At 47.6% G+C, this 12,914-nt stretch overlaps 1 protein-coding gene across 2 annotated transcripts; it reads left to right on the forward strand.

The window, feature by feature from the left end:
• The first annotated feature begins 241 nt into the window (after nt 1-241).
• Nucleotides 242-11,403, forward strand: RHNO1 (RAD9-HUS1-RAD1 interacting nuclear orphan 1). Of its 2 annotated transcripts, none has more exons than XM_008577907.1 (3): nt 242-328; nt 6,485-6,736; nt 10,676-11,403. In XM_008577907.1, the coding sequence occupies exons 2-3, from the start codon at nt 6,569-6,571 to the stop codon at nt 11,231-11,233; spliced, it is 726 nt and encodes a 241-aa protein (XP_008576129.1). In that variant the 5' UTR covers nt 242-328; nt 6,485-6,568; the 3' UTR covers nt 11,234-11,403. The 2 variants fall into 2 exon arrangements, with proteins under 2 accessions (XP_008576129.1, XP_008576122.1); XM_008577900.1 differs by lacking the exon at nt 242-328 and adding an exon at nt 729-854.
• The last annotated feature ends 1,511 nt before the right edge of the window (nt 11,404-12,914 follow it).

The following is a 12,914-nucleotide window of genomic DNA, read 5'->3' on the forward strand; positions in this document are numbered from 1 at the left end:
GCTGAGCGGAGGGGCGGCTGGGGGCCGCGGCGCCGGCCGCCACCCGCTCCCCCGCCGCCGTCCCAGCCCCCAGCCCCGTCGTCCCAGGCGACACTCCCCGCCGCCTCAGGATTCTCTTACCGTCTTCCAGGGCTCTCAGGAGGCTTGTCCCCGGGGAGGCTGCACCCACTCACCTCCGACTAGCGACCTCTAGGCCCCGACGGGACTCGCAGGGCTGCGTGCGGTTTCGCTCAGGTTTCTCCCATCTCGGACTAAAAGGGCTCACGCTGTCAACCCCGCCTCGGCTCTAGTCCTCCGAGCGCCGGCCCGTCGCGGCCCCACACGCCAGGTCAAGCCTTCGGACAGGGCAGATCGCAGAGCTCCGTTTAGTCACCTGTCCGCGCGTCCCTGCCGCCCGAGCAAGCGGCCCGGCGGGGCGGGCATCGAGGATTTCCGGGAATCAGATAAACAGATGTGGAATCGTAGCTCTGAAGTGACAGATTAGAGTGTTTACGATAAGGAGGTCTCGACTTAGGTGGGGCAGGAAAGGTTTTCCTGATGGGCTGAAGCTTGGTGAGATCAGATTCCGTTTACCCAGAAGGGATCGGATCCCTGTACCAGCCGCCAAAAACGAAAACAAAAAATACAAAGAAGGGAGGGAAACGCTCCAAGCAGAGGGAATAGTGTGTGCAAAGGCCGCGTGGCAGGAGGAAACATGATGAGTACAAAGGCTGGAGACTGAGGAGTGTGAGAGACACCTGAATGGAGTGTGGTGGCAGCTGAGGCTGCAGCCAGACGAAGCCGGCTTTAGTTGTACTGAGGAGTTTTGTCCTCATCAGGAACTAAAGGAAGCCAGTCAAACATCTTAAGCTCAAGTGAGTCAAGGTCAGATTTGCATTTCTAAAAGGTAGCTCTGCAGGGGGTGCCAGAGTGGATTAGGGTAGACCAGTTAGGCTATTGCAATACTCCAGGCGGGGAGAGAAAGAGACATGGAAGACCTGTATAACAGGCAAAATTGAGAGCTTGATTTGGGGTTGGAGGGGAGAGGGGAAAGGGAAGTGTCAAGGTTTTTGGCTGCATAACTGGATGAATGATGATGCCATTCCCTGACCAAGGTCCCTGGAAGATAATCACCTTGTTGTGTGCTCGGGGAGTGATCATGAGTTCATTTTAAACGCACTGAGTTGGAGGTGCCTTTGAGACGTCTAGTTGCTGTCAAGTGGGCAGCGGGATGTATAGGCCCTGAGCTTAGATAATTCTAAGATGAATATAGTAATACTGAAGCCATCTATTTCCAGGTGGTTATTGAAATGTGAGCAGATGAGATTGCCTAATAAAAGTTTGTAGAGTGAGAATAGCTCAAAGCACAGATAGAGGGGAGGGCCTTAGCAGAATGGACTGATCTCTAAGAGCAGAAAGAAAGAGGACGGATGCAGATATACATAGGTTCATATGTTTGATTTCTAGAAAATGAGACTATTTCCTTTGTGTCTTCTGTATTCTTTGTGAAGTAGAAAGTAAAGCCATTTGTTGAGAGAAAAAGGGTGTTCTGAAGTTTTAAGAAAGAGGGAGAGTTCTAAAATAATCTTTGTGGAGAATGAGTTGATCAAGGAAACAGGACTGCCGAGCAATCCTGAGGCTGGTTACTTTCAGCAAGTCATGAATTTCAACACTTCTGGCTGTAGTCTCTGCTACCATGGTCATATCTCCACTGGACTCCTGCAGTAACCGTCCGACTGAGTTCCCGGCTTCCTTTCTCCATCCCCTCTTCTCCCCAACCCAATTTATCTCAAAAAGTGCCTAGAATCATCTTTTACAAGTATAGATCAGATTGTGTTACTTCTCTGTCCAGAACCTTTCATTGACTTCTTATCACACTAAGATTAAATCCAGAATCCATAACCTTGCTTATAAAGCCCTGTGTCAACGTGAACTGCTTCCTGCCTTTCTGCTACTTCATCTCCTACCACTTTCCAGTTGAGCCACGCTGGCCTTACTGTTTCTTGAACAAGTCAGACATATTCCCACCTTGAGGTCTTTGCACTTACTGTTCTCTCAGCCTGTAATATTCTTTTTTTTTTCTAAAAGATGACCGGTAAGGGGATCTCAACTCTTGGCTTGGTGTTGTCAGCACCACGCTCAGCCAGTGAGCAAACCGGCCATCCCTATATAGGATCCGAACCCATGGCCTTGGTGTTATCAGCACCGCACTCTACCGAGTGAGCCACAGGCCGGCCCTCAGCCTGGAATATTCTTCGCTCCCATCTTCCCATCGCTTGCTTATTCTTTCTTCATTCAGGTCTTTGCTCAAATATGAGTTCTTCAGATAGGACTTCCCTGACAGCCCTTTTTTTTTTTTTTTTTTTTTTTTTTTTTTTTTTTTTTTTTTCTAGGGTTTTTTCCAAAATTAGGTTTTTTAAAAAGGGCCCCCGCCGCCCCCCTTTTTTTTTTTTTTTTTCTAGGGTTTTTTCCAAAATTAGGTTTTTTAAAAAGGGCCCCCGCCGCCCCCCTTTTTTTTTTTTTTTTTGTCTTTTTCTGTGTCCGGCAACGGATCGCAACCCTCAGTGTTGACCCCGAACCGGACCAGGGACCGGCAATGGGATTGCAACCCTCGGTGTTGCTCCCGCGCCTCGCTCAGCCAGTGAGCGGGAACCCGTCTGTATGTGGGATCCGAACCCTCGGGCGGGAGCGCCGCCGCACTTCCCAAGCGGTGGACTTATCCAGTGCGCCATCGGGCCGGCCCCCCTGACAGCCCTTTCTAAAACAGCACTCAGCTCAACTCCTTCTTCTGTTTGATTTTTTTCCACGTGGTAGGCACTCAGTAAATGTTTGTCAAATAAATGAATGAATGAACAAATGCATGTATTCATTATCTGAGTTCTCCCTAAAATGTTAGTTCCTTGTGGATAGAGACTTTGTCCTTTTTTTTTTCCTTACCTGTATCTCCACTGCCTGGTCACATAAGTCAGAGTGTATTATTTTTTATTGTTGGTTGAATGAATGAATCATGAATGTGTAGTGGAACCAGTCTGCTCTGTTGTGTCATGCTCAGCTGCACCTCCCATTTACCAACATACTACATTCAAACTTGCGTCCCACTGGTTACTAGATTCAATGAACACTTTTTCAGATTTTTATTACTTTCTGGGTCTTGTTGACACTGCCTTTGTCTCAGTCTCCCATCTCCACTGACACGCCCAGGTTCAGGTGCCCATCACTTCTCACTTAAATGACACCTAACTAGTCTCCCTACCTCCAGAGTACTTGTTCTCTCCTTTCATACTATTGCAAGGATGATCTGTTTAAAAGACACAAAACAATTATGACATTTATGAAACAAGTGAAAATTTGAACACTGGCTGGATATGTGATAATATTAAGGAATATATGTGTGTGTGTATATATTTAATTTATTTAGTTGTATTAAAAGAAATTATATAATGACTGAGAATACATTTTCTTCAAAATAATCCAGGGGTAGGGGAAGTGGATAGGGGTGTGGATGGGTCAGGATTGGCCAGAATTGGACATGGGTTGATGGTTGTTGGAGCTGTTGATGGGTACATTGGACACATTATATTATTTAGCCTACTTTTGTGTATATTTGAAATTATTTGGGATAAAAAAAAAAAAGCCAAGTATGATCACATCCTTCTGCTTAAAAATCTTCATTGACTTCTCAGGCTAAAGTCCAAACTGATATGGCCTCCTTGGTTTTTATTTATTTATTTATTTTAAATTTTATTTTATTTGTTGAATCAAAATTGATTATACATATTTTGGGGGGTTTAACATCGAGATATGTTGATCAAATCAATACTACTAGCATATATATTGTTACAAATAATTATTCTTTATGCCCCTTGTCCAACCTCTCCCTATCCCTCACTCCCTCCCCTCTCCCACCTCTAATTACCCTAGATTTCTTCTCCTTCTGAAAGAATAATGGTTATTTGTTGCCTAGATGATCTGTCCAATGCTGAGAGGTGTGATCAGGTCCCCCAATATTATCATAGAGCAGATGCTTCATCTCTTACTCTGAAATGGCCTTTGTAGAGAGAGACATCCTCTTTTTTTCTTTATCTCTGCTGGTGACTCTCCTTGTGTCAATGTAGTCCAGTGGTTGGCAGACCATCAGCATGGTGGTTGTGGCATCTAGCTGATTTCCCTGCATGGTTATTGTGGTGGCTGTGATGGGCCACCCACATGGAAGTGAGATGTTTTTGGCATGCTCCTTGGCGCTGGCTGTGTGCCTGGTTGTGGGGTGTGCCTGGTCCTTTTCTCTATGCCTTGGGTCACTGGGCAGGCCCCAAGGCACTGGTGTGGTATGCCTAGTTGTAGGAGGGGGGTCCGGTCCCTTTCTTCATGCCTCAGGTCCCTGGTGAGTCCCAAGGTGCTGGCGGTGTGCCTGGATGTCGGAGTGGACCCAGTCACCTTCTTAATGCCTCGGGTCTCTGGGTGGGTCCTGAAGCGCTGGCACAGTGTGCCTGGTTGTGGGAGGGGGGTCCGGTCCCCTTGTCCATGCCTTGGTTACCTGGGCAGGCCCCGAGGCACTGGCATGGTGTGCCTGGATGTGGGAGTGGGGTCAGTCCCTGGCTCCAAGCCTCCAATTCCCAGGCAGGTTCCCACACCCCAAGGTGTGCCTGGGCCAGAACTATGTTTTTGTCCTTTGCTTACTTCGAAAATGGGGAACTTCCTGTGGGAACAAGTACTTGAGCTATGTAGTTGAGTTAAATTGCTGCATTGCTGCTGTTTCCCTAGGGAAGGCTTTTTGTGCAGCTCAGGGTTTAATGGTTGACCTTACAGGTACTTCCGGCTCTCCAGAGACCCGGTGGATCTGTGTTGTGTGGAAACTCTGATCTGGGCCTGAGTTTTTGCATCAAACTGCACGCAATGCAGTTCCGCATTCCTGACCAGTCTCCTCTGAGTTGTACTGTGCTGATTTGGGGGCAGATCAGTTGTCCTTACTGTGCTCCAATGTTCTCCTGGTGGGCCCGTCTCCCCCACTGCCCGTGCTCCAAACACTTCCCATGGGACAGGCCCTGCACCGGTCCCTTGCAATGACTCACCGGCCTCTGAATGGCTCCCTTTTTTCAGTTGTTCTGGCTCCTCACTCCTGCGCGGGTCCATGGGAACACTGTTAGTGGTCTTGCTGTCCTGGGGGCTGGCAAGGCCCTCTTCTCCCCTGCCGCCTCCAAGTAACTCCATCCGAAGGCACACCTGTGGCTTCTGCCAGTTCCTGCTCCATGTGCTCAGCAGCTCCAGGCTTATAGCAGCTGCAGCCTGAAACACTCAGAGCAGTTTTTTTTTTTGTTTTTTTTTTTTTGTCTTTTTTGAGACCGGCTGCACCGTGCTCAGCCAGTGAGTGCTGTGAGCGCACTGGTCATCCCTATATAGGATCCGAACCCGCGGCGGGAGCGCTGCTGCGCTCCCAACGCAGCACTCTCCCAAGTGCTCCATGGGCTTGGCCCAGAGCAGTTTTTTCTTTCTCTCATCGTGGCTTCTCTCCCTTCATGAACTCTGTAGGTCTCGCCTCTTCCCCTGAGCTCTAGTGGCCCCAGCTTGGCTGATGTTACATTTTTATAGTCGTAAATTGGTTGATTTGTGGGAGAGAGTGACGCTGGGAACTATCCCGCCATCTTGACTGGAATTCTCCTCACATGGTTTTTCTTTTTTTTTCTTTTTTCCTTTTTTTTGTCTTTTTTCGTGTCCGGCAATGGATCGCAACCCTCAGTGTCGCGCCCGTACCAGACCGGCAACGGGATCACAACCCTCGGCGCTGCGCCCGCACCTCGCTCAGCCAGTGAGCGGGAACCGGTCTGTATGTGGGATCCGAACCCTCGGCGGGAGCGCTGCCGTGCTCCCAAGCGGCGCACTGTAGCAGTGCGCCACCGGGCCGGCCCCCTCACATGGTTTTTCTGACCTGACCCTGACACCATGTCCAGCCCCAACTTTTGTCATTCATCTTTTCATACTCTGTGTCTAGCTACATTGAGTTTTCCCTGAATTCACGATATTCCTTCATGTTTCTGTGCCTTTGCATATGCTGTTCCTCAGGCCGGAGTGCCCTTCCTGCTCTTTTGCTTTACCTAGCCCTTCCATACCTAGGTCAGGTATCTCCCTCTCCAGCAAGCATCCCCTGAAGTGAATGGAAACATATTGTATTCTCAGATTGTGTTGTAATTGTCTGTTTCCCTCCGCTGGACTTTCAGCTCCTTGAAGACAAGGACCTCTATATACAAGTGTTTGGCACTCAATGTGATTGTTGAATAAATGGTTATTTATCTTTAAATTCCTATCACCCAGCATGGCACTTAACTCATGCTCAGTAAACGTTTATTGAATGAATGTTGCTGAATAGGAATACTGTGTTTTTGCTTGGTGGTGTAGATGCAGGAAGCTGTGTTCCTCACAACCTTGAGCTAAGTAGGGGATGGTAGTTACGGTAGAAGAGCTGGGGAATCATCTGGATTATTTTTTCCCAGCTTTTGTTTCTTCCCTACAGGCATGGGTTGGAATTGGAGCCTATCCCCCAACCCGAAGGCAACCAGCACCATGTGGCTTCTAACTGCTCCTCATTCACCTATTGATGCCTCCCAGAAAAAAACGCCGCCAACGTTCCCAGAAAGCCCAGCTGCTATTCCACCAGCCACCACTGGAGGGCCCCAAACACCGCTATGGATCTCCACAGCGTCCAGTCACCCACACCCGTCTGGTGCCCAGCAAGCCCATTGACCACAGTACCATCACTTCCTGGGTAGGCCCGTGGGATTCTTGCTTTGACTTCTACTCTGTCAGGCTTTTCAGAATGCTGACTATTCTGTCCCTTGAACCAGAGCCTCCAAAGAATGAGAAGATTCATGGGGCAGGGACAAAGAGGCAAAGTCCTCTTTCTGTCTGCATTCAGCTGTTTTCCCTGGAATCTCTTCATTTCTCAGTTCAAATTGAGGTATGGATAGGACGCAATTGTAGTCGTCCCCCCGCATTCCTCTGAAGGAGTTCAGTGTAAAAGTTTCACTGCCCAGGAGCTGGATGAGAGAGCCAGGCAGATGGCAGCATGAGTAAAACATGAGATTGTTCCCTGAACTTTATGTGGGAGGGAAGCATTTAGCTAAGTACTCTGTCTACTGCTTAATGGATCGAACCTTGAAAACAAAAATCCACAGAAATGGCATATGACATATTTCGACAGTCTAAAAGGCCTGGGAAGAGAACATAGCTACAATGATGGGTAAGCAGTATAGCAAAACGGCCAGATAAAAGCACAAGCTTTGCTGAGGGTTATTTAATAAATATACCTTGCTCAGGACTGCTTGGAAGAACCATAATACTTGCTTCAGGATTGTGGAAGAAATTTAAACATTAGAATCCTGTGGTGAGAATAGGAATGAGCATTTATTGAATACTCATTATGTATACAGCTTTCTATGTAAATTGCTTTCTTCATAGTCATGCATCCGTTAACAATGGAGATACACATTTCTTTTTTTTTATCTTATTTATTGAATCAAAATCAATTATATATATTTTTTGGGGTTGAACATTGAGATATGTTGATCAAATCAATATTACTAGCATATATATTGTTACAAATCATAATTATTCTTTATGCCCCTTGGCCAATCTCTCCCCTTCCCCCCTCTCCTCCCCCTCCCCCCTCTAATTACCCTAGATTTCTTCTCTCCTTCTGAAAGAATAATGGTTACTCTGTTAACTTGTTGCCTAGATGATCTGTCCAATGCTGAGAGATGTGATCAGGTCCCCCAATATTATCATAGAGCCGACGCTTCTTCTGTCACTCTGAAATGGGCTTTGTGGAAAGAGACATCCTTCTTTTCCTTGTCTCTGCTGGTGACTGTTCTTTTGTGAATGCACTCCAGTGGTTGGAGGACTATCCGCATGGTGGCTGTGGCGCCCAGCCGCTTTAGCAGCAGCCATGGTTATTGTGGTGGCTGTGGTGTGGTGGCTGTGGTAGGCCACCCACGTGGAGGTGCTGTTTGGGGCATGCTCCTTGGCACTGGCGGTATGCCTGGTTGTGGGGTGTGTCTGGTCCCCTTCTCCATGCCTCTGGTCCCTGGGCAGGCCCCAAGGCTCTGGCACCATGTGCCTGGTTGTGGGAGAGGGTCCAGTCCCCTTCTTCATGTCCCCGGTCCCTGGGCGGGCCCTGAGGTACTGGCGCAGTGTGCTTGGTTGTGGGAGGAGGGTCCAGTCCCCTTCTCCATGCCTCGGGTACCCAGGTGGGCCCTGAAGTGCTGGCGTTTTGTACCTGGTGTGGGAGGAGGGTCCAGGCCCCTTCTGCATGCCTCTGGGCTGGGTGGGCCCTGAGGTGCTGGCATGGTGTGCCTTGTTGTGGGAGGAGGGTCTGGTTCCTGGCTCCATGCCTTGGGTCACTGGGTGGGACCCAAGGTGCTGGCTTGGTGTACCTTATTGTGGGAGGGAGGTTCGCTCCCCTTCTCGATGCCCTGGGTCCCTGGGTGGGCTCTGAGGTGCTGGCATGGTGTGCCTGGTTGTGGGAGAGAGGTCCAGTTCCCTTCTCCATGCCTCAGGTCCCCGGGCAGGCCCTGAGGCACTGGTGCAGTGTGCTTGGTTGTGGGAGGGAGGTCTGGTCCCCTTCTCCATGCCCTGGGCCCCTGGGTGGGCTCTGAGGTGCTGGCATGTTGTGCCTGGTTGTGGGAGGGTGGTCTGGTCCCTGACTACATACCCCGAGTCCCTGGGTGGGCCCCAAGGTGCTGGCTCAGTGTGCCTGGTTGTGGGAGGGGGGTCCAGTCCCCTTCTCCATGCTTCAGGTCCCCAGGCTGGCCCTGAGGCACTGGTGCAGTTTGCTTGGAAGTGGGAGTGGAGTCTGGTCCCCATATCTGAGCCTCTGGTTCCCAGGCAGGCCCCAAGGTGCTGGTGGTGTGCCCAGGCCGGAACTAGTTTTTTGTCCTTTGCTTACTTCTAACAGGGGGGAACTTCCTGTGGGAACAAGTACTTGAGCTGTGTGGTTGAGGTAAATTGCTGCTTTGCTGCTATTTCCCTAGGGAAGACTTTTTCTACAGCTCAGAGTTTAATGGCTGATCTTATAGGTACTTCCGGCTCCCCAGAGACCCGGTGGATCTGTGTTCTGTAGAATCTCTGATCTGGGCCTGAGTTTTTTCATCAAACTGCACCCTTTGCAATTCTGCATTCCTGACCAGTCTCCTCTGAGTGGTCCTGTGCTGATTGGGGGGTAGATTGGCTGTCCTTGTTGTGTCCCAGTGTTCTCCCAGTGGGCCCATCTCCCCCACCACCCGTGCTCTAAACACTTCCCATGGGATGGGCCCTGCGCTGGTCCCTTGCAATGACTCACCAGCCTCTGAATGGCTCCCCTTTTTTCAGTTATTCTGGCTCCTCGCTCCGGCGTGGGTCCATGGGAACCCTATTAGTGGTCTTGTCCTGGGGGCTGCCAAGGCCCTCTTCTCTTTTGCTGCCTTCAAGTAACTCCATCTGAAGGGCACAGCTGCGGCTTTTGCTGGCTCCTGCTCCATGCGCTCAGCAGCTCCAGCCTTAAAGCAGCCACGGCCCAAAATGTTCAGAGCAGTTTTTTCTTTCTCTCATCGTAGTTTCTCCCACCTTCATGAACTCCATATCTCTCTTCTCCTCTTCCCCTGAGCTCCAGTGCCCTGGCTTGGCTGATGTTACATTTTTATAGTTGTAAATTTGGTTGATCTGTGGGAGAGAGTGACGCTGTGGACCGTCTATTCCTGGAGATACACATTTCTGAGAAATGTGTAGTTAGGCAATTTCATCATTGTGTGAACATCATAGAGTATACTTAAACAAAGCTAGATGGTGCGGCCTACTAGTACACACCCTACTACTCACCTAGGCTATATGGTACTGCCTGTGGCTCCTAGGCTACAAACCTGTACGACATGTTACTGTACTGAATACCGTAGGCAACTGTAACACAATGGTATGTATTTGTATATCTGAACATATCTAAACATAGAAAAGGTACAGTAAAAATATGGTATAAAAGATAAAAAATGGTGCGCCTGTAAAGGGTACTTACGTTCATGGAGCTCGCAGGACTGGATGTCGCTCCGAGTGAGTCAGCGAGTGAGTGGTGAGTGAATGTGAATGTGCTACTGTTGACTTTTAAAACACTTTATAATTAGGCTACACTAAACTTATGAGAAAATAAATTGCACTACAACGTCATAAGGCAATAGGAAATTATCTGCTCCATCACAATCTATGGGACCACCGTCATATGTACAATCCATCCTTGACTGAAATGTTATGTGGTGCATGACTGTACATGATCTCACTCCCTATTCTTGCAGTCAGCTATTCATTATTTACTGAGGGACTTCTTTGTGCCAGGCACTCTGCGAGGTGCTGGGGGTCAATGTGAACAAGACTGCTGGTCCCTGTCCTCATGATGTTTATAGACAGTTGTACAAGTGGCAGCCAACCACATGGCAGGAGGAACTGAGAGGCATTGTCCCTTCTTACACATGAAGAAACTGAAAGCCAGAAACATGGAATAAGTTGCCTAAAGCTCATATCCCTTTCATTATTATCCCATTAGACAGCTATTTTTGTTTTGTGTCCATTACTATAGTGGGCCCCCATTAGCATTCTGGTTATTGGATATAAGTTTCCTCTCTTAGCTTAGTGCTTGGAGTTGGCTCGCCTGACCTTTTTTTTTTTTTTTTTTCCTTTCCCTTAGGTAACTCCTCAGTTTGACACAACGGCAGAAAACTGGCTTCCAGCCCACCAGAAACATCATCACCGAGGCCAAGCAAGACGTTCGAGTAGAAAATCTACCACCTCCAAGTTTCCATGTCTAACCTTTGAGATTCCACAATCTTCTTCCAGTTCAGAGACATTGGATATCCCCTTAATCAGGGAATGCCCCAATCAATCAGAAAAGGATGTTTCCAGAAGGCCCTTAGTTCCAATGCTCAGTCCCCAAAGCTGTGGGGAACTGTCAGCACACACACTTCAGAACTTACCTTGTGTGTTCATTCCACCTGACATTCAGACCCCAGAATCATCTTCTGTAAAGGAAAAACCCATTCCCCCAGATCAGAGGGAAAACATCCTTTCAGGCTGCTCCCTTCACATTAGCACTCCCAACAGCCCACATCCTGGGCCTATTCTGGTTAAAGACACCCCCAAGGAGAATTATGGGATAAAGGTCACATGGAGGAGACGTCGGGACCTGTTTGCTTACCTCAGGGAGACAGGGAAGCTGAGCAGAAGCCAGTTCCTTGTGAAAAACTGACGGATTTCTCAGACATCAGTCTTTCTCATCAGCAGTCTCAAGAAATTGAATTGATTGCTGATTTTTATAGAGTTGCTAAAGTCACTTTTGTGGCTCTCAAGAGAGTAGATCAATAGAATAAAATGGAAATAACAGTAGAAAAAAGACATTTTAGGGGCCGGCCCGTGGCTCACTCAGGAGAGTGCGGTGCTGATAACACCGAGGCCATGGGTTTGGATCCCATATAGGGATGGCCGGTTAGCTCACTGGGTGAGTGTTGTGCTCATAACACCAAGTCAAGGGTTAAGATCCCCTTACTGGTCATCTTTAGAAAAAAAAAAAAAAAAAAATTTTAACTAGAGCCTAGAGTCATAAGGAAATTCAGTTCCCAGGTTTGCTTTTTAAGATACCTTGTATCATAAACAGTTTAGTGTCATGAACTATTCACTCCATATTTTTCCTGTATTAACTATTTAAAAATTTAAAATATCTTGTAGTAATTGTTTAAAATGTACGTAAATTGTTGCAGAAAGTTTTTAGAGAATCCTGCTTCTGTCTGTAATACAGCAATATTGCCCTATTTGCCGTGTCCACAAAAGGTCTTTCTTGTTTCCTTTAACCACTACTCATTAATCCTTTAATCACCTCATTCAGACTAATTCATTCCACACTTTTGAGTAGCAAGTCTGTCAGGCTCAATGGCAGCTTCCTCTGTGACTGGATAGATGGGAAAAATTAAAGCAAACTCTGACTTTTTATGGTTGATGGCCACCTCTGCAACCTTGTTCATCTGCACAAAGGGCAACACGAAGAAAGGACGGCAAGTCCGATTTTAGCGAATACAGTGGGATCAGAGGAGATAAAGGAGACATAGCTGAGTTACTTAGGTTTCCTTGTGTTTTCAGTTTTTGTTTCCAACTGAAGAAATCTATAAATATTAAATAGGGTGGAAAAATGTTTTTGTATAGTAATTGTTTAAACTGTATGTAAATAAACATGGAAAGTTTTCGAAGAACACTACTTCTCATTGTAATTAACGCAGTACTGTCCAGTCAGCAAAATGTCTCAGTTGTCCTTTTACTCATACAAATAGCATCTCATTCAGGGCCAGCCCGTGGCTCAACTGGGAGAGTGTGGAGCTGACAACACCAAGTCAAGGGTTAAGATCCCCTTACCGGTCATCTTTAAAAAAAAAAAAAAAAGACAAATAGCATCTCATTCAGGGCCAGCCCGTGGCTCAACTGGGAGAGTGTGGAGCTGGCAACACCAAGTCAAGGGTTAAGATCCCCTTACCGGTCATCTTTAAAAAAAAAAAAAAAAGACAAATAGCATCTCATTCAACCCCATTCATTCAGCATTTAAGGACCTACTGTGTCAGGTCGAGTCCCAGCTAGGTCAAGCAGGGATTATGCTGCTTAATGTATAGATGGGAATTTGAAGCACGGAGTGTGAACCATATTCAGGGTCACACTGGGTGGAGGTTGGTCCAGTAAAGGCAACGCCGAGTTCTCCTAGCTTGCCAAGTTCCCTGTTTCCTAAAAAATTAACTTCTGGATTCAAAACCAATGTGGAAACAACTTTGACTTGGGAATGCTGTAAAGTAAACGTGTCAGGATGTTCTGTAGGGACTCTAATGCTATGTGTACATAGCGAGGAAGGAACTGATGGTTGGGGACATGATTTATTGGACAGAAGAGTACAG

Source organism: Galeopterus variegatus, unplaced genomic scaffold (genome assembly GCF_000696425.1).
Source record: "Galeopterus variegatus unplaced genomic scaffold, G_variegatus-3.0.2 Scaffold70, whole genome shotgun sequence".
NCBI lineage: Eukaryota > Metazoa > Chordata > Mammalia > Dermoptera > Cynocephalidae > Galeopterus > Galeopterus variegatus.